The sequence below is a fragment of the Chaetodon auriga genome, chromosome 18 (assembly GCF_051107435.1).
Source record: "Chaetodon auriga isolate fChaAug3 chromosome 18, fChaAug3.hap1, whole genome shotgun sequence".
In the NCBI taxonomy this organism is placed as follows: Eukaryota; Metazoa; Chordata; class Actinopteri; order Chaetodontiformes; family Chaetodontidae; genus Chaetodon; species Chaetodon auriga.
The window spans coordinates 19303816-19328984 of record NC_135091.1 but is presented as its reverse complement, the minus strand read 5'-3'; the positions used below and the strand labels follow the sequence as shown (position 1 = coordinate 19328984).

Genomic DNA, 25169 nt, shown 5'->3' with positions numbered 1-25169 from the left:
TTACACAGTGTCCCAAATTTCTTTGGAATTGGGGTCATATGTAGGAGATGAAAGTTTACAATATAATAAGCTAGTTATGAATGTTATGATATGATGGTATGGTATAAAATGGTGTGTTTAAAAACAGGTATGCATCTTTGTCTCTTCACCTTTTAGGAGTCCTCCCTGAAACATCAATCTTGCTTAATGACTTCATTTCCTCTCTCTCTTTCTTCAGAACAACAACAATTTAGACGCCTGCTGTGAATACTTGTCCCAGGTCAGTCCAGGCTACCTGTACAGTGAAGAAGGAAACCTCAGCTTTTCTGACGACCCCACCTTCACCAGGCTTCGTAATCACATGACCCAGCTGAACCTGGGCCTGCAGTCTCAGAATGTGCATGTGGCCCCGGTTCGGGACGGCCTGAGAATGAACGGCAGCCGGACTCTGGCCCACAGCCTGAGTGACGGGCCCCTCCAGACAGGCCAGGCCCCCAACAGTGACTTCTTTCAGCAGGAGCCTCAGTCAGCCCCAGTGCAGGTGCCCTCCAGCCTCAATGTGTTTGGTGTGATGGAGCCCACACGCAAACCGCAGCCCCCACAGCACCTTGGACTCTACCCTCTGGGTGTCAAAGGAACAAGTATGGGTGCCCAGCAGACACCACGCTTCAACCCCATTACCGTGACGCTAGCCCCTAATATTCAGACAGGCCGCAATACCCCCACTTCTTTGCACATACATGGCGGGCCACAGTCGGGCCTCAGCAGTCCACAGGGTAACTCTATCTACATCAGGCCCTATGTTAGCCAGTCTGGTACCAGCCGGCAGAGCCAGCAGCAGGGAGGCAGGGCCCAGTACAGCCCCACTTCCCAGCCACAGCAACAGATCTACCAGATCTCACACCCCTCCTCTCTGTCTGGCTCCTGGTCCGGCCCTCAGCACGCCTCTTCACATACCTCACAGCACCAGACCCAGGGCCACCAGACCTCTCATGTCTACATGCCAATCAGCTCCCCCACAAATCCCCAGGCGCCCTCCATTCTTCCCACTGGAAGCCAGGCCTCTTCCTCCGGTGTCTCCTCATGCTCGTCTTCCTCTTCCTCCTCCTCTGTTATGCCCACCTCTCTGTCTACCATCAGTCAGTACAACATCCAGAACATCTCCACTGGCCCAAGGAAGAATCAGATAGAGATCAAACTTGAATCTCCTCAGAGGAGCAACTCCACAACTACAACAGCCGTGCTGCGGACGAGCAGTGGGCCCCGGTCCTCCTCCACATCCTCCTCCTGCCCTTCCTCTTCCTCTTCTTCAACTGGGGTGGCTACTGTCCCCACCGCCCCTCTCTCCATTGGAGGCCCAGGTCTGAGCCGCAGCCAGCCCACTGTTTACATCTCTGCCAGCCCGCCTACTGCTGCTACCACTCCCTCTGAGGAGGCCGTCGTGGCCTCAGCCGGCTCCCGCTCCCAGCCTAAGTTTTACATTTCTGCCAATGCCTCCAGCGACGACAGTGGGGGTAGAAACCCTCCCACAGTCTACATCTCAGCCAACCCTCCCTTGCAGGGGCCCTCAGGAGCCAGGAACATGGGGGGCCAGGTGAGCATGGGCCCCGCCTACATCCACCACCATCCTCCCAAGTCCCGTGCCTCTGTGGGAGGGGGAGGCACAGCTTCTTCCCCACGTGTGGTGGTGACTCAGCCCAACACCAAATACACTTTTAAAATCACGGTGTCCCCCAATAAGCCCCCAGCTGTGTCCCCCGGAGTTGTGTCCCCTACTTTTGAGCCCAACAATCTCCTCAGCCTACCCTCAGACCACCACTTTGTGGAGCCAGACCCCCTCCATCTCTCAGACCCTCTGTCGCCACACAGAGAGAGGCCGAGCGAGCCTCGCAGACTCAGCATGGGCTCTGATGATGCAGCATACACACAAGGTGAGCAATGCTGAGTGTTATCATTTGACCATAATCCACAGTCTTTACGCCCTAACGGAAGTGAGGAGTTAGCACCCACAGCTTGGACTAAACAGGCAACAGTGTCTAAAAATTGTTTACACTGTGAATCCTTCATCAAATAGGCTTCTGATGTTTTGTTCGAGCTGTTTGCTTCACTGTTTATTGATTGTTTAACACATGTCAGTTGGCTAAAGTGTACAAAGTGACGAGGCGAAAGGAGCAGTTTTCACAACGGCTCTAACATTGAATGATATTAGACAGGTTTTTTGCTACCAGCAGACGGTCTGAATGCTTTTTCCACTCCACCCTGCCAAGAAAGTCATTTTACTATGAAGTATACTGTGTGATTTGAAAAGTCTCTTTCCATAACATTGACTGTAATGTGACTCTTGAGCCAAACTGACTATACTCGCTGTCACTAAAGTTCAGTCAGTGTAGAAACGCTGCTCTGCATGTCCGTCTCCATGACGTAGATAAAAGCAAAGGTGACTCGTTCAGTGAGGACTGGTGTGATGATGACAGTGTGAGTCCTCCACATTAAATGCTGTGCTTGCTCCAACGACCCCTGAGACTGGCGGATTCTGTAGCGTGAGTCAAACGTGTCAGAGCACACTGCTGCTTCCTTTTTTGGGCTTTTCACAGTATTACGTGTGAGTCACCGGCTGTGGCTTCTGCACTGTGGTGCCTACCACCAAGAGGGGCTTCAGACCGGTCATGCTGCCTCTGCTGCTGACCCTCATCAGCCCAGTTTCCTCCTCCTTTATCTGCTTTGGCTGGAAAAAAAATGTATACTTACACCAAATGAGTCACATTTTTAGTAATGTATCTGATAAAGACACACCTGTTGCCACGTGACTGTTAATAAAACATTAACGTGTTCTCCATCAACCGTCACCACTCACACCGTAACTGTAGCTGTTACTGCTTGGCAGCAGAATAACATTATTGTAATTACATAATTTGTTGAAGACCCGGTTCTGACTGGCAAGTGAAAGCCTCTTTCAAATCACAGACTTAAGTGTTACTTGATTCATCCAAATAGACTTACCTGACTTCACACCTGGTGCCAAAAGACATGACCCTTTGCAATCATTCCTGGTGGACACTGTATGCTTTATGAACACATGTATTTGTTTTTACATGTTTGTTATTGTGGGTTTAGTGGGTTAGTAGCCTCACACAGTCTTTTGAAACAGAATTAATTTAGTCAGATGCATACCAGATCATTCACTGAACCTTTGGATAATAACATGACTCAGTGCCTCCTCAAATTCCTGAAACTCAAAAACAACAATTAAAAGTAGGCGTTGCAGATGTAAAATGAAGTGTTATTCTGTAACTGCTTGACCTACTTGTCACCTCAGCTTAATTCGGGGCATAGTAAAGGAGAAATAAGATGTTTTCAGAAGAGCTACCGGGTTTTTCCAGTTTGACGGATCCTAGGAAAAGACAACTGACAGCAAGCAAGCAGCACGTTTGTCTTATCAGGTGTAAGATGGGTGCATGTTGATGTCTGAGTGAAGAAGAGCACTGTCTGTCATCTATTGTACGGCTTACTTGAAATGACAAAAAATGGTGAGATGGGTTTATGTCAGATGAAATGATGCATCTGGATGTTGTTTTAAATTGTCTGTAGGAAAGTAGTGGCTCCTCAGCTACTGAATGAAATGAAATGGTGAATCCAAGAGCCAAAAACTAAGACTGTTACACATTTGCCGTCATCACAGCTGAACTAAAATCACTGTAAAGCACAGAAAGACGAACCATGTGTGAAATCAGTAAATCTACTCATACCAGCACATATTAAAGTCACCTTCATTTGGCCTTTTTCATGTTCACTTTATATCCAGCTGCACAAGTGTTGGACTGTCGGAAAACACCACATTTACATCCACATTTTGAACAAAGCAAGCGGGTCACATGACAGGAAAACAAGTGTATCGTGTTTGTGTCGCAAGAGAGACATTCACCAGCCGACCATATTCCCGTACTTCGCGAAGGCACATGTGTTTGTGTGCAGCAGCAGAGAGAGGGAGTTGTTTGTCGTTGAATGTATGCGTAGGAGGTGTTCCAACCTGTCAAAAGATGCTGGAACTGTCGTGAATTATGGGAAACACGCTGTAGAGACTTGAGCAAATCGTGTGCACAGTTATGGTTGTGTATTAACCACTGCAGTAGAATTTGCCCGCAGCAGTCTGCTAACTGGGATAAGTCTGATCTCTTCGTGTTACCACAATAGGTGATGAAACACAAAGTTAGAGGCAGTCAGCAATCTGATGTGGATCCTCTGTCTCTCCTTACACAAAGTTGTTTTTTTTTTGCTCAAAAACTGGTTTGACTGGTATATGCAGAGAGTAGACTGTGGTGTGTCTAACCAGTAAATGTATGTAGCTCAGAGGCAACAGCTGCTGACAGTACTGTGTGTGTGTGTGTGTGTGTGTGTGTGTGTGTGTGTGTGTGTGTGTGTGTGTGTGTGTGTGTGTGTGTGTGTGTGTGTGTTGTGTGTGTTGTCCAGCGTTGTTGGTGCATCAGAAGGCCCGCATGGAGAGGCTGTGGCACGAGCTGGAGCTGAAGAAGAAGAAGCTGGAGAAACTAAAAGAGGAGGTCAATGAGATGGAGAACGACCTGACCAGGAGACGGCTGGAGAGATCCAACTCAGCCTCCCAGATTCCATCTGTAAGCTTAATTCAGTGATAGTAAAGATAGAAATGTGTCTTTATTTAGATTGTTTTTTTTGTTATTTTGCTTCAGTTTGATAGTGACAGTTGAAGCACTGACAGGACATGCAAGGAGAGATCAGGGAGAAGGTAATGATATACAGGACCCCAGACTGAATCAGAGCACTGACATTGAAATTATACGGTATGGCTCTTAACCACTAGACGTCTGAATACCCCTGCAGCCCAATTCTAATGTAACAAACTGTGATATTTAGTGTTGAGAACCATAATCATCAGCTATAACTAAGTTTGGTGTTATTTGCCAGCTAACACCACCCAGAAAGCAGAAGAGTTTGGAAGGGAAAAAGGAGAGGAACTCATCCCTCACTGGCAGATGAATCGATATAAAATCCTATTAAAGTTCAGTGTAAGTGGATTAGTAGTTAACTCAGCAATGTGAGTCATCAGAGATTCTTCGTAACTGCAGACAAATGTTTTACTGGTTATTACTGACAGATAAAAGGCTGAACAGACAAAACAAAACGATCTGGGTCACATTGCCATTCTTGGTTCCAGCTCAGGGCACATCAGTGCTCCTACACCCTCAAACTATGTTGATTACAGGGTCTGTTTATGATTTGGATGATATCGTTCCATATTTTCAGACTGACAGAGCGCACCATTTATGTCAGATTCATTTCACAGTTCATCCTGCAGCTCTGCAGTGAGTTCGGACGAAATGTGAAAACAGTGATCGTGGGTTCAGAAGTAAACGTCTTTTTATTTTTATTTTCTGCACTGCTTCGTGCTTCTGTCGGATCTGCGGCTGTGAGTTTGTTGAAACCTCTCGGGGTCAGATGAAGTGCTGCTCTCGGCTTTTTGTTGAGTCAGCTGTTTTGTCAGCTATTACAGTTTGAGTCAACAGAGGGGGAAAGTGGCTGTGGAAGGTTAATTGGCTGGTGTTGCTGAGCTCAGTAGCTCCTTGGTTCAGTGTTGTTTACTGAGGCGAGCCAGCTCTGCAGATGGGAGCAGCTCTCCCCCTGACACGCTCACAGATCTGCTCCACTGACTTAAGAATCAGGATGTAGAACCTTTGGCACCTTGGAGCTGCTCATGTCTGATGGCTAACTGGCTCATCCTTTCCTCTCTCATTCTCTTTCAGATTGAGGAAATGAAGCAGTTGCGATGCAAAAACAGGTTACTGCAGATCGACATTGACTGCCTCACCAAAGAAATTGATCTCCTTCAAACAAGAGGTATGATTCTGTGCTTCTCTTTGATTCAGTGTTTTCAGGTGTTCGACTGTTTTAAACCGGCACACAGTTTCCTTTCTGGTGTGTGTTTTATAATAAGCCAACAGTAAGTCATTGAGTGAGGGAGGTCAGATATTTATTCAGGGTGTGCAGCTGTAGCACATTGGCCAGGCCCGCTCACATCCTCTCCACACACACAGTCAAGTTGCTGCCATTGTGCTGTTAACTACCAGTTCTTCCTGAATTGCATCCTGTTGCTAGTTGGTAACAAGGGATTTATTGCCCCCCTGGCAGCACTCCACTGCTATTAGAAGTGGAGCCGCCAGGCAGCAGGTTTACACAGGTGAAGGAAGGCACATGGATCATTTTATAGAGGATTCAGCTCCATTTTATTTGTGGATAAATCAGAGCATCCTGATGCAGTATGTGCGTGCATGACCTTTAGAAATGAATGCATTCAAAAGATGTTTTAGCCGTGTACGCGTGGATGCTCACCTGTCTGAACATGGTCACTCCTGCCACACATTTCCATCACTGTGATGCTTCTAATGTGCAGAGGATAAAGGGTCAGAGCGTGTAAACATCGTGTGTTAACATGATGTTAAAGCAAACTCATTTTTTCCATCTGTTTACAGGACCACACTTTAATCCCAGTGCAATCCATAATTTTTATGACAACATTGGATTCCTTGGTCCCGTCCCACCCAAACCCAAAGGTACTTTATCTATTGGTAAGTTTAGAAAAAGTTTCCCGGTCATTCTTGATTTCATCAGACACATTCCTGACATTTATTTTATTTATTGGACTTGTATTAGATGTACTACATTAGTGTTGTCCCTGTGTTCTAATCCTTCATCTTCACCTTCATCTGGGGCTTAAGTCTCATCAGTCATTTAGTAGAATGAAGAAGGTTGATGACATGTGGGATGAGGGGCTCATTCAATCCATTTAGTTGCCTTTTGGAGCTCAAAGGCTCAAACTGGTTAAAAGGAGTATGGGAGCTATCTGCCAGGATATTTCTCACCTTCTTCCTCGTCCTTTCTGTTACAAGTTGAGTCACAGGCTTTTGCTGTTTGCCAACTATTTCATGTTCTGTTAACACACTCTGGAGAGGTAATTCTTTTTTGTTTGAAGGGCCTTAGTGTGGGCGAGACAGACAGCTTCACCTAAAGGGTTAGTTTTCTGTAGGAGGCTGACTAAGACCATACTTAAATGTGCCAAAATGTTTCTCATTGATCTTAAATTTGTTGGTCAAAGGAGAGGATGTCACAGGGGAAAGAGGGCAGCCTTGTGGCAGCCCGTGCTCACAGCCCACTCATCTGACACAGACCGTCTGTGGGACTGACTCTGTATTGATGTTGACATCAATGAGCCTTTTCAGGACAATCTTTGTCTTCACTGAATTGAAAGCTGATCTTCTGCCATTTACTTCCTTATGTGCTAAGATCTGTACTAAGTCACACATGTGGCCAGTATTCAGCTGTAGTTTGCGATATCCAGTACATTTCTGCATTGTGTCTCTTCATGTTTTCAGACTGTACTTACTGACGTAAAGGACTGCGTCAGTGCTGCTGCATGTTTAGAAAATCAACTGCAAACTGTGTTAACTTAGATACTCTGGATTTGGATCTGAACAGGCCAAAATATACAAAACCAGCAGCATGACCCCTTAAGCTAAATCTAAAAGGTTGAAAGTACTAACTTCACCGTGGGAACATTTACTACTTCATTCATGTTTTCATCAGGGTTGTACCAATATGGGCTGTTACATACCAAAGGCTTTAAAAATGACCTTTACAGTGTTTTACGACAGATATGAATGTTTCCATTTGATCAAATGTATCTAAAAATAACAAGTACTCACTGCTTTCTTGCAGATATTTGACTGGTGTTTGGTAACAGTGTTCAAAGTATCACAGGACAATAAAACCACCTGATCAGTGGTCAGGAAAGCTGTGAATACACCTCTGCAAGACAAGGGACGCATTTACAGATACTACTGAATACTAAATGAATGAATCAGATTTCGTCTCAGCTTGTCCTGCTTGTGTTCCTTGTCTACATGCAGTTAATCATTACAGAACAGCCCGAGATATTGGTTTAACCCTGTTAATGACTGACTGATTCATGACTGACTTCTTCATTTCTGCACTTTTCTTCTTCTCCTGCTCCTCTGTATTCTTTTTCATCCATCCATCCTCCCACCTCTCATCCATCCATCCATCCCTTGCTCTCTGCTCGGTCCATCGTACCTGGGCCAGACCGGAGAGGATGTAGATATAATGTGACTTCTGAGCTCATGATGGAGCCGTCCTCTGGTCCTTCCCCTGCTCTCCCTCTTGGTTGGTATCTCCTGTCCTTCTGCTCTTCTTCCGTTCTTCCTCCCTTTGCTGTCAGCCATGTATCTTGTTTTTAACAAAGTCTTCTTGATTATCAGATTTGAAATTCAAACCCTCCATCATCTTAATGTAGTAGATCTTTTCATTATTTTAAGCTATTTAAGCTGATTTTATTATATTTAAACTTATTTGCTTATCATCTCTTGGTATTCAGGCATATTTTTATCCCTTGATTCTTATCTTAATTTTGAAGAATTGATAAAACCACAAACCAACCAAAAACTTGGCTTAAAATGAACTGACCTGAATACTTTTTAGAGTCCCGAAGAGGTAAAACTATGCAGTATTTCAACTTACCAACAAATTAGGAGAAAGTACAATGTGTTGCGCTTATTTTCAGTATAATGATACTTTCCATGTCTAGACTGAATTCCATGTTCATGCCCAGACTCAGAAAGCTTTTAGAAGCATTTTTGAGCAGCAGACATGCGCTCTGTGTTCCAACTCTTTTAATCCTTTAACCTGAAAAGTGACTCCAGGTTCTGTGTTTATATTAGATAACTGCCAAGTGGGTAGTGATCACATCGCTGCAGTGCATGTAAACACACTGATTCAGCAGTTCACTTCACCGCAGCCGCGCACATAAACCATTTCGATGTCCGCGCTATCATCACTTCATAGATAAACTTGTCCTGACCTCCTCCTCCTCCTCCTCCTCTTCCTCTTCACAGACCCGGGCAGTAAGATTGTGAAGCCCATCGCAGACCAGGAGGAGGACGAGGGGACGCAGTGGAACTGCACCGCCTGCACCTTCCTCAACCATCCTGCCCTCAACCGCTGTGAACAGTGCGAGTTCCCGCGTCACTTCTGAGCCAACGAGGCTGCGACGTGCCGCCCCCTCCTCTGCCCGCCTGCCTTCTACCAGACTAGCACAGAAAAGGACCCTCTCTGTTCCTTTTTCTCTAGTTGTATGAAAAAGTCAGACAGGTTGTAGGCATCATGCGGCCTGTTTTCCTTGTTTTTTTTTTGGTTTTTTTTCCTCCTCTCCTCTCTAAGGTTTGTAGAATGCTGTCCACTGAAGGCTTGACTGGATAGTGTTTACAGCTCGTGTTTTTTCACAAAGGCTGGCAGAGTCGGATGATACCTCACCTTAGAGACTCAGATCGCGTGGGGTCACCTCCTCCTTTTCTGCTCAACGGGTGACACGTTACCCCTGGGGATACCTCGCTGCTCCCACTTACAGTATTACGAGTGTGGCCCTGCAGTGTGACGGCGCACATACACACACCTACACACCCACACACATGCACATACAACACAGGTGCCAGTGTGCCTTTTGCTGATTGATTTTTATTTTTATTTTTATTTTTTTTTTGTTTTTCTTCCTCTGTGGTGGCATGACCAGGGGATTGGGAACTGTGTTCAGCCACTGCTCTCCATCTGAAGGGAAAACTAACAGACTAATCGTGGACTTTAAAGTTTGTTTGCTGTTTCTAGAGGATGCCAGAGGAGGAACTGGCAGTGCCGCTCGAGCGTGCCTCTTGTCCTCCCCCTTCAGTATCCCTTTTCTGTCTCTTCAGTCATGAGTTAATGAAAAAAAGAAACTAAGTTGCATGCTTTGTGTACAGTACACGGAGGCAGAAATCCCCCCTGAGCTTTTTACTGTACATAATTTTAGAATGTGCCTTAAAAGCCTTCTTCCTCACACTATGAATCACTTGTATTTCCTGTAAGTATAGCTTTATAGACTTTATTAACTTTTTTTTTTTGTCTTGTTTTGTTTCCCTCTTTCAAAACAAATAAGCACCATGCTCCCTTTTTTAAGCTTTTTACTTGATTTCTGTGAGAGTTGAAGCCTTGCAGAAGGAGAGGAGCAGAGCGGTAAAAGCCCTTGCAGTCATCATGAAGCTACATCTGCCCGGTCCGTTCGTCGCTTGTGCAATTGCTGAGTTTCCTGTGTACGATCTGCAGATGCAGCAAAGTGGAAGGCGATGGAGGAGTTTTGTTTTGTTTTGTTTTTTTTTTCTTTTATTCCCCAGGACACCAAATATGTCGGGACTGTCGGGGGAGGGAAGGGGTCAAAAAGCGAAAAAAAATTGCAAACTGCCATCTTATCTGACAACTGGAATGTAGGTTTAATGTTTGGGGACAACTACACCTCAGTGCAAAGAGACACTCATTTTCCAGTGTGACCAGGATTTTAACTGTAGATCAATGTCAAAGTGCTCCTGGAACAGCTGATTGGCTCAAACGTTTCCATGTCGCTGTGCACGTGAATTGGGTTTTTTTTTACGAGGTATCAAAGTGAATATGTTTCTGTTTCTGTGATGTAGAAATATTCATGTGGGTGCCTTATATACAACAGGTCACAGTTATTACAACCTTTCGGAAGCAGACAAGGCAAAAAAAAAGCCCTTATGTTTTTAGTCAAATGTAAGCACAACGTGACTGTCCACTTTGTATACTCTTTTTTTATTTGGCTCATTTCATCCTCCTAAGCTTTTATTGATGAGGGTGTTTCTAAAGTTTACTTATTGTCATTAACTTACCTTAACTGTGGAGTAGTTACTTTGTTTTGTTTTGTTTTTTTTTTCCACATTTGTGAAATGTTGCCTTGCATCAGTGCCTTTTCAACTGTCGAATTTGTATTGATAATCTATTCTGTCACATCCGAGTGCCATTTTTAAAAACCAAAAAGTTCATCATTGTTTAAACCCATTTAAAAGTAGAAGATGAATTATTGTCTCTAAAGCACTTACGGCATACTTTTTTCTTTTTCCGACTCAAAGAAACCAGTTTTCAGCTTTACCTGCACCTTGGTGTGAAGAGGCAGTTTATTCATGTTTTATTAAATGGAAAAAAAATAATTTGGATATCTAAAGTGTTTTTTTGATTTTAGCTGGGAAAACTGTCTTTGTAACAGATAAGTTATTTGTAAAAATAATAAAAAAAAAAAATCTATTCTGAATTTTTTTTTGCCTCGTCCTCATGATGCTTTGACGCAACAGTCAACATGGTTTTATCCACTAGGTGGCAGCAGAGACCAACGGAGGCTTCAGCAGGAGGCGGCCATGGAGACATTAACACCACCATCTTAATGTTTCTGAATCTTTCCGCTGGAATAATCTGATGCTTCCAAACTGACTGATGTATTTCACTCAAGCGTTTCTGTAGATGAAAGCAGGAGAGCGGTGGGTGCGTCCCACTCGGCTGCAGAGCTCTGGTGTTGTGCGTGCTGGCTCAGTGGAACAATGTAATAGAGTGGTGCTGTTATTAATTCCACCTGTGCTTTTCCTGTCCTGACCAGACAACAGGCCATCTGAGAAAAAGCTCTTTTGTTTGTTAGACCAAGAATGCGTCACGTGGTGTTCGGATCTGCTACTGGCATTAATTTGTCTGCTACTGGAGGTTTTGCCTTTGTATGGTGGAAAACACCTGCGTCATTGGGTTGTGGCAACACAACCATGAATGCGTTTTAGTTTTTCCTTTTTTGGGAATTTTATGTCGTTATTTGTGTGTATCTGACAGCAGGGTTATGGAGGACAACATGCAACAGGATCCCCTGCCAGATGCAGACCAGGGTTATTGCAGGACATAGTAGGCCATGAGGGCACCCTGACATGTGAAAGTGATTGAACGCTGAGCGCTGAAGCCGTGGTCTGCCCTGCCAGTTAAAGGCTCGACTGTGTAACGTTTGACAGAAGACATGACACATTCTTGCTCTTATGAATGATAAGTCGGTTTTAGAAGGAAGGAAACGTTCTCAGTACTTACTCAGAGGTTTTGCTGCTACAGTTTAATGACCAGCATCTTATGTTAGCTAATGTTAGTATAGTTTACATAGTGATATGATTTTCTGCCTCTTCTACCTATGCTGCTGTTTTAGCTTTAACCATTGTCCCACATTTGTCACTTGTGGCCACAGTGGCCACAAAGTTCTGTAGTTTCGGGTTCTTTATTGTTATATAGACTTTAATGGATGAATGTGTAGTGTGTGTTAACAAATCTCATGAAACTGCTAAAACCAACAATGTGTTCAGCCACCAAATACTTTCCAACTTCCCAAGCTTGTTAGTTGAACTGCTGGCCACTGTAGATTTTAGTAAACAATCCATTTGTTGGGAACTTTTTTCTGCTGTTTATTAATATACATTTGATACTTTAGTGGGCACCAAACGATAGCGGCAGGGCGGTGTATGTTGGATTCAGTCAAAATAAACTAGAGTAGGCATGTTGAATGTAACAAAGGAACATTTCAGCCAGCACTGATGTGTTTTTAGCAGCACTAGTGATGTGGCTCCAGAGGTGGAGATTAAAAACTCCCCCAGTTTATGGAAATGCTGTAATAAATTGCAGAACTGCTCCTTTAAATTGTACAGTAGAAATTAGTCACACAGGGTACTTCACTGCCTCAGACCTCTCAGCCACTGCTGGAAAGCACCTGCTGTGTCATCGCTGATTGAAATGTGACAGCACTTGAGAGTTTTAACCACCAGAGAGCAGTGCAGCAGCACTTCTGACTTGATCTTTGTGTTACTCACCTACAAGGATAATTTCACACGTTCACCTTATTAATATCCAGAGTGATTGCAGATTGTTTTATTTCACAGGCAGCAGTAAAAACACAAGCCTTTAAAATTCCTATCAAGAACAGCTCACTGATGTTCTTTACAAAAGTACAGAATAGTGTAATAGAGTTCCTCACTTTGAGGCAACATGAGAAAACAACACATGCTGCTTTGATAAAACATGTATCAGTGCTACAATACGTAGCATGTCTGGAGCATAGTGCATTGCACTTTGATATCAGGATAAAGAAGTCACATTCAGTCTGCTACATTTTCAAGATTTCCTCAGATTGAGCCACTTTTTTAATGCTTAACATAACGGTAAGTTTGGGACGTGTTCAAGCAATAGTGCCAGTTTTCCCACAGTATGATTCTTAATGACACTAATTCACAGTCATTTGAAGAAAAGTAGAAATTGTCTCTTTTTTTGTTTTCACTTTGCTTCTGGGATGAGAACTCCAATGTGGGCTCAGTTTGAGTTAAACAAAATGAATGTTAGAAGAAGTGGCTGGTCCTGTTGCTCTGGATGAGAGGAATCAGTTCAGACATGTCTGAGATGTGTGGGTAGGCATTCATGACCTGCTCCACCGTGCTCTGAGGGAAGAGGGTGCTCAGCTGGCTCCTCAGGCTCTTCCTCTGCTCGCTGGATGGGCCCTTGGTCCGGCTGGACAGCCTGTCGTCACACATGCTGCCCTGCACCCATGGGTCCCTTGGTAAGCTGTGGCTCTGTCTGTTGGGGGGCTGTCTGAAGTACTGCTTGTCTGAGCAATGGACAGGATGCTCCCCATTATGTGGAGGAAGAGCTGGGCAGGAGGCCCATGCTGGGTGTTGGTGGGGAGACACCCTGGTCTGCCACTGACCACACCTGCACTGGCTGCACATGGGGCGCTCGCAGGACACTGAACCGTTTTGGTGAGGGTAGTAACTTCCTCCACCCAGGCACGGCCCCTGGGCGTTCCCGTGAAATGAGCCTGAGAGGGAGTAGTCGTCTTGGCTCAGACTGTAGCTGGCCATCCCACTGCTGTAGCTGTGGGGAGGGTACTCCATGCTGTAGGGCAGATCCTGGATGTAGAGCCTGGACATGGAGCTCTCCATGGAGCTGAAGGCCTCGTCCACATCCGGGCTCGGGCAGTGGTGGAGGCTGGTGTTCAGTTGGCTTCTCGGGCTGCTGGAGTCTCTCTGATAGATGAACTGGCCGCTGGGTGAAGCCCTGTGCGACTGATCCTCTGTGCTGACGGGCGGAGGGGTGGATGAGGTGTATTTGGGCTCTGTCTGGTACACAGAAGGGCAGCAGTGTGTGTCCTGCAGGCTGGGTTTGGGCGAAAAGTTCTTGGCTCTGTCCCTCAGTGCCCTCAGCTCATCAGCCACAGAGAGCTGTGATTGGTTGGCCCGCTCTGGGTGGTAGAACTTGCACTTGACTCCGTAAGTACACTTCTTTCCTGAGAGAAAAATAAGAGGTTATTTATGGGCTCCACGCTTGTAAACATGTATCTCCTCAAGAAACTGTCAACACAGGATGTATGTGTCTGAGTGGGCTGTAAGAACCTCTCTTCCCTTCTTCACTACTCTAAACACACTTGGTTTCGCAAACAAATTAGCGGTAACCTCCAGCTTTCTTTGTGCCTTTGGTACACAGGCAGATGTATTACCGCAGCACTTCTCATAGAGATCTGAGCCCATGGCCCGCTGTTTGGCCCCAGCTCCCATTGTGAGTGTCTCTCAGGCTCAGTCCCTTACTCACAGGCAGGCTAATGAATCAGTCCTCAGCTAATCTCTTCATGACCTACAAGTTTCAGTATGATCCAGTCAGGAGTCACCAAGGAGTAAGGAGGATAAAAACACAGACTCTCTCTGAGAGTGTCCCTATTTGATTTCAGCAAATGCCGGGCAGGATGAGTTGTAACATAGCTGAAATAGTTTTAGTGAATGCTCGTTCATACTAGGTTACAGTCTTTCATCTATTAAAGATCATCATGTTGTATTGACATCATAGTTTCAATGAAGCCGGATGGAAATTCTCACTTTTGTAAAGAAGTGACACCAGGACACAAGGAGATTTTATACTTACACAGCCTCTACATTTCGGGTGACTTGAAATCTTTTGGAAATTTATACTTCCTCTATGGGTTGCGAAAACATTTTAGTCTGACACGTTTTCAAAAAAAACGTTGTTTTTTTTTTTTAGGGGGTTGTATCCAAGTGACTGCTAAACATCAGCGTGCTCAGCGTGAGCGTGTTAGCGGATTGATTTGAGCGGCTGCAGCCGAGGCTGACTGTGACAGGCTTTGGTGTACTTATGACCAGGCAATGATTGTTGCTATTGGCTGTTTTGATTAGCAAGGCTGTGTTTTTACTGTGTAACACTAACTAACCTACACGCTGGTGTGAATTGTCATGATTGGCTGAGCACTGGGGTGAAGCTATTCCTACATTTCCAGGATGTACTCGTGACACACCTGTCGTATCTGATACCAGGTTCAGATCCTGGTGAGAGCAGCCAGCTCAGTCACAATCACAGCCACAGCCTAATGTTGTAGACATGGCAACAGCTGAAGCCATAGACACAGCTAGAGCAACAGCCAGACTCACAGGATGGCTACAGTCACAGCTCTGCTTTGTTCCTTCTCATGGTGCACAGCTGCATGTCCACATCTGTAATCTGGTGCTGCAAATGGACAACGTTTGCTTGCTTGGCCTGATTTTACTTGCTTCACATCAATAACACTGTGTGTCATTGTATATATATATATATATATATATATATATATATATATATAAAATTATGTGTGTTTTGTTGTGTGTATTCATTGTTTCAGCAGAGATGATCAAAACGGGCATGTCACACGTCCCAAATGTTAATCACACATTTCATACTCCTTTATCTGGTCCTTATTGTATTGTGTGCACTGTGTGCTTGCTGTTTTAATCCCCCGGGACGGTACAAGGAAGTGTAACCAGAGCAGCTGTTTGTTGCTGGGTGGAACAGAAATATAAACCAACCGTAAGGGCAGTGCTGCTGCTTGTTGTCTGGGGTCCATGGCTTTTTACGCAGGAAATCATCAATGGTGGGACCGTTTCTCCCCAGAGGATCGTCTGGAGGCATGAACCTGCACCGGCACAGAAACAGGGTTAGTTGAATGCGTGGTAACCTTCAGTCTACCCAGCATGCATTTTGCCCTCCGTGCTGTCTGTGGATGTGACCTGAAGCTGACCAGCAGTCTTACTTGTCATTAGCGAAGGTGTACATCAGCAGCCTGTCCTCTATGAACTTCTTCCACTGGGGATTCTCCGTCTGCAGGTCACGGTAGTTGTCGTTGGACACGATGATGCCGTCGGAGTCGAAGGCCAGCTTGACGATGTACCGGTCATCGTAGCACACGACCCTCTTACCATTTACACAGCGGGACGGCGTGTACACCAGGATCTTCCTCCTCTCCAGCTCGTGGAGGATGTGTTGATCTAGGAAAAAACACAGGAGAATAGTGTTGTTTTATTATAAGAGGTATTATTAGCTGATGGCATAGCAATCATCTCATCCTTCTTACGTCTAGAAAAGATCATGAACAACAAAGATGTCTACATGTCAGTGCTCAAGCACATCTGAGCTGAGATACCCCTGAAAATCTGTGATTGAAGGCCTTTTCAGTTGGCTGGATTGCAGGAAATGAGCAGCAGATAAATCACACTTGGCATGAAACATATTTATGGCAGAGCTTTGACAGGTGTTTGGTTTTTGGATTCAGTTTCATTTCAGGGACTCACAGAAAAGAATGATGTCAATCTAAATCCTTTCTTTTGCTGAGCAGGTTTTTGAAAACGTGTTCACATTGGTTGAGATGTCTATTCATGATAAAGGTGGTGTTGTGAACATTTTTTTTTTACAAAACTGAATGTTGCATTGTTGTCAGTATGTTCAATCTGTGTATGTGTAATCACTGGTGATGTGTCTAGTATTTATAAATCTCGATAAAATGTTTCATATTTGTGTTAGGTGACATGTTTTATTGGGTCATGAGGTTTTAGAGATGAAAGATAAGCGTGCTTAAAAATGTCTTTATTTCATGTTCCAGGACATACTTTTGGTGGTAAGGAAAATTTCAATAATTCGATAGGTGCTCATGATCACAAAGGCAAAAAATAAGATGACTGAGGAACTAAGAAAAGTAAACTAAATGAATACTTTTTGCATTATCTTTGCAGCACAGGATCGTCATTGACAAAGGTCTTAAGCTATCAAGGTCCATGCTGTATTTCTGAGGAGCAGAGAGCATGTCCTTGCTGACAAACGGACATCCACTGAAGCATGTGACCTGCATGTTCCTGACTATATGAGCTTTAATCTTTATCGTACAATCTTTGTTTTGACAGTGGGCTTTACAGCATGATCATAAAAGGTGTGGGACTGCACTTGGCGCTGATGATGCTTCCTTGTAAACTGCTGACGATTGCTCTCAGTAATGAGGCTATTTTTAGATGACTCGATCCAACATGAACAATAGACTGGATTTCAGTTTTGGTACACTTCCTCATTTTCTTCCACTGACAGTCTTGATACTTGTTTTTCACAGTGGAGCTTTTTGAAATCCACTGGATGGACTCCAGTAGAATCCACTGTAGCCACTGGAAATCCAAACTGGCTACAGCTGCCCTCCATGAAGGCTCTGGCTGACAAGCAGGATGAAGATAACAACCAGGGTGAAGGCGTCGCAATTTACCAGCAGCCATCGTTTATGTGCCAGAGCGGCATGCCAGGACAGTTATAAAGGCTGGGTTTTCTTATTTCCTTGATTTTGGTGACTGTTTTGGAGATTGCATAGTTCCAGCTCACGTCAGCACTGTCTCAACATGCTCTACGGAAGACACTCAGTGCTGTGGCTTCCACTGTTTCTTCAGGTTTTTTTTTTTTTTTTTGAATGAATCTGCTTGTTTTGCGACGCTAAGTGCAAAATGCATCATTTCCTGTGAAGCGGACTTTTTCCATGGAAAGTACAACCTGCTCATAGGTGCTTCGGATGATGTAGAAGCTTACACGAGAGGCTGAATCAATACTATTACATTTCAAGTATTTTTGTGCTGGGCCTTAATTGCAATTACAATTAAGGTGAACATGGACAACTCAGCAGCTGAATGTGCAAATGGAGTTTTCTTTTGCTAACACGTTTGCTATAACGACTTCATAGGCTTGTTTCGCTGCCCCCGAATAAGTTTTAGTTTTAAAATGAAAGTGAAATCAGTGAGCGAAGCAGCAAGATGGAGAGCTGCTCAGAGCTGGAGAAGTTTGAGCTCTCTCTGTTGTTGAAGTTCCTCGAAAGCACCTGATATTCTAACATCACGCACGTTAGAGGCTGATGACTCCCACTTTGAAAATTCATCTATTCACTGATGAACTCTGAGCTCGTAGCGCTCTGTAGAAACTGCGTGATGAGCCTTTTGAATGACGCCGGCATGTAAAATCTGGCTCTGCTCTGAGACAAGTCTTATTGTCAACAAGTAAGAGTGTCGGTTTAACTTTTAGTTTAGTTGTTTTAGTGTCGGTTGGTTCATCCATACACAAGGCTTAAATTCTGGTTCATCCTGATCAGCAGTCCAAAGCCCACAGTCACAGCCACATTAGATTAATTGTCTATAAATCACCTGCAGCCACATTATGATGCACCATGACATCACAGTTGGGTGAGGACAGGCTTGAGACAAGCCTTAAAGGAAAAAATGTGCGCATGAACCCTGATTAAAGTTTCCGTGAGAACAGAAATAATATGGGGATTGTTACAGCTGATGTCAGTTTCCTTTAAATGACCTCACATCATTTCAGAGTGATGGGACAGCGCCGCCTCAGCTCAGTCACGTGATCTTACCTGTAATGAGTGCCTCAGGTCGCGGCTGCTCCTTCCTCCACAGGGGAATGAACACAGTGATGTCCCTCAGTCCTTTGTCCCAGAACCAGTTCACTGCCAGCTGGAGGCCCTGGCATGAAAACACCTTCTTGTCGCCATGGCTATCAAGACACAGAAGCCAGAGTCAACAAAAAAAAAAGTGACTTCTCCTTTTGTGTTTCCATGCGCGTTATGCACACACGCATCTCCCTTTTTCAGGAAGTAGACAGTGTCACAAGGCTTGTGCTTAGAGTTCTCAGAAACATTGCAAAACAAAATTGCAAAAGCACAGAGATGAGTAACTTGACACAGACCCGAATTCTTCACGTGCACTTTGTCTCAAGGGATGCTTCTCTTACTGATCCTAAAATGGAAGAAGCTAAAGGATGCTTTTGTTTGTTTGTTTTTTTTTTTGTTTTACTGTGAATGAGTGACACTTACATGCTAAATAAGTTACTTTCTCCCACAAACATTAATCTATTGTGTTAAGCAGCAGCTGTCAAATCCAAACCCTGCTCATAACTTGAGGTTACGTTTCAAATGTTACATCCCCAGGGAACAGAACGGTGTTTTCTATAGAGGCAGTTTTACACATTTTCCATCATGTGACCAGATCATGAGTGAAAGAATGAGGCCTCTGCGTTAATTTTAGACCTGAAGCATCTTGACAAAAGTTATGAAAAAGTCCTTGAGATCATGAATAAATCAGCATGAGACGCGTGAACATCTAGCATGAGGATCTAACTCGGATCAGCTGTTCAGCAGCAACCTGACGAACATCTGTTCTCTGAAATCCAAATCTGCTGCAACACCTGCATTACGAGGCTGAACTCAAGGCTACTGTAGAACTAAACTGGCTTGTTTTGCCTGGAGGAGAATGTAAATACTGCGTGTGTGTGTGTGTGTGTGTGTGTGTGTGTGTGTGTGTGTGTGTGTGTGTGTGTGTGTGTGTGTGTGTGTGTGCATGCGCATTCACATGGGGGTTCCCCTTCTTTCCATCAGCAGGAAGTGGTGAGACATTTTACATACAACAGGTACCAAACACAGGACGGAGATATGAGATAGATTTGAGATTTATTCAGAGTCCTTGAACTATACAACCTGCATATCTTTGTTGGCATGAAGTTTACTTTGAATGATATTTCCTTGATCATTTAAGCTTGCAGCCTGAAGCTCTTCCTCTAATACAATCAATGCAGTCAGAGAGTTACAGCATGTTTGCAGCTGTGTTATTTGTAGGCTTGTTGTGTATTTCATTGCATGAGTGGGTCCTCGAGTTGAACGCCCAAATTGGCTAATGAAACTACAAGAGACACGTGTGGAGCAGTGACATGATGCCATCACAGGGAACTAACTATTCTGCATTCAGCAAGTTTTATATGGTGACATACTGTTGGCCACTCGGGACCAATGCACTCATGGCATGTCATCACCTGATAAAGATGTTATGGCTAACGTTAGCAAATTGTTGCCTATTTACACATCCAGCAGACAAAGCAACATTAGCATTCACTGACCAAATGTAAGGCTAATATTTACTCATATTCTTTTAACTCTGCTTTGGTCTCCACAAAGTCCTGGGGAAAAGATCTGCCTCTTTGGCTGCTAAGCACTTTGTTTACCATCTAGTGTCAAACTGTCTGATCGTGTGCAGTGGGTTTCTCAGAGCCCTTTCACACAGGCCATAACAAGAAAACAAAAAGCTAAAGGAGGCTAAAACACACTGAGGTGAGGTGTTAATTCTCTCTGGATTTGTCACAGTGAGCGGCAGCGTTCACGTCGCACTGCCATTCCATCCGTTGTTAATATGAAAATATCCATCAGTGCAGCTTTAAGCTCTCACAGCGCTTCATAATCAGTGCTCTCACCGAGATGTTTTGCTTGTAAATCCTGAAAATATGTAGATGTCAAAGTTTACTCGTCATGCTTGTGAAACCAGTTGTTTAATGTCCTTTGTGGCTCTGGAGTCACGGGACACATTAAACACAGACTGAGAAAATGACTTATGTGAGATTGTCTGAGTAATCTTGGTTTGGGCTGGGCAACAGATTCGTGAAAGCAAGCCTGCGTTGAACACTGTGGGCGGCATGTTTGAAAGACGTGGGCGCTTACCGAGCAGGGAGGGTCGAACAAAAGATAATATTGAGTTGCGGTATGGAAAGTGCTTTTGCAGCTTGAGTCATACTGAGGATGAAAAGTCAGGATATCGTGACCTCTGCTGCTTGTTTTTTTTAATGTGATTAAAGTGTAATACTAAATCAATGTACCGCCCCTTTAATGATCAAACACACTGATGAGGACAAAACCTTTGAGGGTTGAGCTCTCGTGGCCGGCAGTGGGAGTGAATGAGGTTGGACCTGGGGATTATTTTTTGAAAGGTGACGAACTGGATGGATGCAGGACACACTGAGGCCAGACTACAATTACACTGCCTTACCTGAACTAAGGTGTGACAGTAAATACTTCAGCCCTCTTCCTCCTTCGCCTTCATGTCTTTACAGGAACATGTGTTATGAAAACATATCTCTTTTGTTTCCCATTTTGAATTCATATCATGCCCTCCACCTTCTTGCCTTGTTATTTGTATGAGCAAATTTTTGACTCAGAACTTCCTTGTTACCCAATTTAGGTCAGATAAAGGTGGCAACCACAGGATCGTACGACGTAGGAATTTCTCTTCTTTTACTGTGTCACGCGAGATAAGAGCATCAGCACTGTACAGAGCTTGAATCTGCTGTGAGAAATGAGAGAATGGTGGCCACGCCGAACACGCTGCCGTGAAGAGCATGAGCACACATCGTGTTTTTACTTCCCACATCTTTAAAAAGGAAGTGTGGCGCTATCGAATCTGTGAAGTGAAACAAGATTTGACACAAATAGAGAAGCTGATATAGAAACGGAAATTAATTAAACGGAAATTAAGTCCATTTGTTTAAGTGCAGGTCTAAGTACAGTATTGAGTTATTTGTGCTTTATTTGACTATTTCCATTTTATGTTACTTCATACATCGACTCAGAGACATATGTGACTCCACTGCATTTGTCCATAGTGAGAGCAACTATAGTTGTTTTGCAGATTCACAAAAATGAGCAATTTCTGAGATATGATTAAAATGGCCAAAAGCATATAAAGTAGTTAAAATTAGCTCCACCTGGACCAGAAGTTTTGAGCCATCAGTAATAATAAGAATAATTATATAATAATATTACCCTCTCACATGTTCCATTCTGTCCAACATTTACTTTTACTTTCAATACTTCAGGTACATTTTGCTGATATTATTTTTGTACTTTTACTGAGGTTGAATCTTGAATACAGGACAATATGATAGAGCTGAAGTAAAATACATGAGTACATCTTCTACCAGAGCAGCTGAAACACACAAAAAGAGATATAATACAAGTATTCTTAATGATAGACATGCTGAGTTAACTCACCTCATGGCAACGTTGCTTCCGTCTATAACCACCGGTCTGAAGCCAGCAGCTGGCTCTCTTTCTGATCCAGGTCTGGGTTGAGTGGGACCGGGGCTGCAGCCTCTGGCCACCAGCTTGGGACTGTTTGGAACACTTTTGTTGCTGTAAGTGCGAGTGTGGCACGTCTTTATCAGCTCCTCCAGGATGTCGTTGGTCTGGGCGTCGTGACGGAGGCTCTCCAGTACCCTCAGGATGTCACTGTGAGAGTATCCCAGCTTGAGAAATCGCTCCACTTTGGCATGCTGCTGCTGGTGGTCCATTGTGGATGCTGGTTCAGAATGTGCGTGTTTCCTCTCCTCCGTCTTCTCGGGACCGTCTCGCTGGGGAATCCTCCTCGCCTCCTTATTCTGGTTCATCGGCGTCTCCACGGTGATGGCCTGTGTTTTACAACAGATGACAGGTGTCAAAAGGGACGGGGGCAGAATCGACCTCTGTCATTGTAAACAAAGGAAGCGCAGCCGTGGTCTCGCAGGGGTTTTTGGACAAACTGATTGTGGTTTTGGTGTTCTCTGATAGAATCCGCTCTAGTTACCACAGACTCATGACTGCCAACGCAAGCACAAAGGCTGACGTCACGCTGGTGAAGAAAGCCCCCGTCTCACACAGTCAGAGAGGAAGCTGAGGGTCTGCACTGATCCCTGGTCTAAGTTTACCTGCAGTGTCACTGGTGTCAGTTGCCAAAACAAACATGAATGGAACTGATGTGAATGTGAGTGTGGGTATTAATGTTATGAACCTCACCCCATTCCAGACATGTGTTACTGGTCCCTCTGGAAACCCCCTGAACTTCATGACCAAAGACAGATCGCACTGATGTACTCGAGGGTGAAGACTGTAATGACTCAACCCACTTCTTCCACTTTTCCTCTCACAAAGCAGAGCTATTCTAAGTCCAACGCTTTAACAAACTTGTCACACGGTGTTGCACCTGAAACAATGAAAATACAAAACCACTGTAACAGCGCCTGAGAAGGCATGTCGAGTTTCAAAAAAAAAGCCCATTATGACAAACTGACCTCTTTTTTTGTTTGCAGACAAAACATATCCGTCATACTTTGAAGCATTTTCCTTTTGTACGCTCGTTTTGATCCTCGCCACGCAAGATGGATCAATTACCCTCTACTGCATTTGATGTGTCAACCAAACATTTCAAGTATGAGGAAAAAGCCAAAGATGTGATGCAAACGTTGTCAGGGTTTCCTTGTTCTACAACAGCCATAACAAATAAATATCTGATCGGAATTGACACACTGTAACAGGACACTGGCACTTGGCTTTACAGGTGAAGATGTTTTTATCGGAGACATCCTGCCCTCTGCAAGGGGCTTGGCTTTGTGCAGGCTTGCTACAACCTGCACCAAACCACATCCTCTGCTGCCTAGTTGACATTCGGTACATCTGCAAGTGGCCTCACGAACATTTTTTCCCTGAAAACGAAGAGCATGGTTATCTCTGCCTGATTGCCCCGCACGTCCAGACTCCGACAACCTTTGCTCTTTATTCTTCACCCGAGTTAACAGACAATCTGACCCCGACGCTTAACTTGGCTCTCACAGTCTGCAACACGACAAGTCTGAACAGGACGAAAGTGCAGGCTCTGTCTGAGGATCCACATTGAACAAGAAAACAGCACATCACACGACTCAGGTCGCCTGTCTTATTCTGTACTTACACATTCAGTCAGTCAGTGGTGGATCACAGCGTGAGTCTCTCCCGCTGCCTCTGTCAGTGTGAGCTGCTCTCAGTCACTCAGCTTCTCTGACAAGCAGACCGGTTGGTGTGAAGCTGCTCTTATTACTCATAGGAGGAAGTGACTGCTCGCTGCTGAGAAAAAAAAAAAAGAAAAAAAAAAAAGCCTCTCGCACCAGCAAGGAAGAGAACGCTCTGTGAATTTGAGATCATTACTTCCTCATGCGGATTCGGAGTTGATCTGGGAGCCTGAGGGAATTATTTCCCCCTTCTCCCCTGTTGTTTGAGCTCTTCCTGGTAGGGTGTGGTGAAACAAATGCAGACTGAATGCCTATGACAAAGCAGTGTAGAGCCCCAGCCGGCATCAGACTGTTGACGTTATTAGTCATTCAGACATTTTATTTTGATTAAATTCTTTTGTTTATGACAAATCTGTCCAGGTGTGCTGGATTAATGAAAAGGTCTTGAGAAATAAGGTCATTTTCTTTGTGGCAGAGGGTAAGATGAGAAGATTGATACCACTCAGGCTGATACCAGAGAGGCTATCAACACTCTCATCTCACTCTCCACCAGAAAGTAAATCTCTCAAAAGTATTCTTTTAAGTGTGCCATGACAGCTAAATGGCTTTTTACATGCCTTTCCACAGTGACAGAAAGACCAAAAATGTGAGTTTGTATGTCAAATCTAAATTAAACATATTCACAAATTCAATGTCAGTGTAAAGCGTTAGAAAGCCAACATAAAAAACAATTCATTTATCTCATTAATCATTAAGTGTGCTGCAATGTCTAATTGATGTTTTGCCGGCCTTCACACCACGACATGAATATCAAAAATGTACATTTTTGGCGTCATTTTCAGTATCTGTGAATCTTCAGCTTCGGACAGCCAGCATAAAACATAACATATGATGTCAGCATGTTATGAAATATCAGCACTGACGTTCACAAAATGATCAAAAGAAGCAAAAAAAACCCAAAAACAAACATGGTGGCATCTTATCCAAGGGAAGTGTCACATTTTAGTCCTCACAGCAGCTGAACAACAGCGAAGTGTGAGATGTTGTTCTCTGCGCTGTTAGCTGTCCGTCAAATGACAAAGACATTGATTCAGACACTCCACCGTCAAACGACATGCAGCTGATTGAACAGAGCTCAGGGCTGTCATGCAGACCAGAGCTGAAAATAGCTGAGAAGGTGTTTGTTTTGAGGATCCCCGAGTTTTTCAAGGGACAGTGAGGGCGACTTCTGCAAGGTTGGATGATACTATACTCAATAGCATGATTATTTTGATGGTGATTAATTTGACCAGAAACTGACATAATGTGCCTCTTATTGTGAGACCTGATCAAATTACACAGACTGTGCTGAGAGTCTT

The 25169-nt window shown here is 44.2% G+C and overlaps 2 protein-coding genes across 5 annotated transcripts in view; one reads left to right on the top strand and one right to left on the bottom strand.

Annotated features, from left to right (window-relative positions):
- tab2 (TGF-beta activated kinase 1 (MAP3K7) binding protein 2) overlaps positions 1-11152 on the top strand; it is a 36935-nt gene extending 25783 nt beyond the window's left edge. For 3 of the 4 annotated variants that reach the window (XM_076756709.1, XM_076756710.1, XM_076756711.1), the window contains exons 3-7: positions 218-1910; positions 4447-4607; positions 5754-5847; positions 6480-6575; positions 8916-11152. In XM_076756709.1, the coding sequence (XP_076612824.1) occupies positions 218-1910; positions 4447-4607; positions 5754-5847; positions 6480-6575; positions 8916-9055 (2184 nt within the window). In that variant the 3' untranslated portion in view covers positions 9056-11152. The remainder of the gene's footprint in view (positions 1-217; positions 1911-4446; positions 4608-5753; positions 5848-6479; positions 6576-8915) is intronic. The other variant, XM_076756712.1, reaches the window with a different exon arrangement.
- A 1605-nt stretch (positions 11153-12757) lies between these two features.
- On the bottom strand, positions 12758-23869 carry LOC143335887 (uncharacterized). The gene is made up of 6 exons (XM_076755556.1): positions 23775-23869; positions 22064-22479; positions 18608-18747; positions 15977-16211; positions 15753-15859; positions 12758-14191 (listed from the first exon to the last, which is right to left on the bottom strand). Exons 2-6 carry the CDS (start codon positions 22456-22458, stop codon positions 13248-13250), a joined length of 1821 nt encoding a protein of 606 aa, XP_076611671.1. The 5' UTR covers positions 22459-22479; positions 23775-23869; the 3' UTR covers positions 12758-13247.
- Between the last annotated feature and the right edge of the window lie 1300 nt (positions 23870-25169).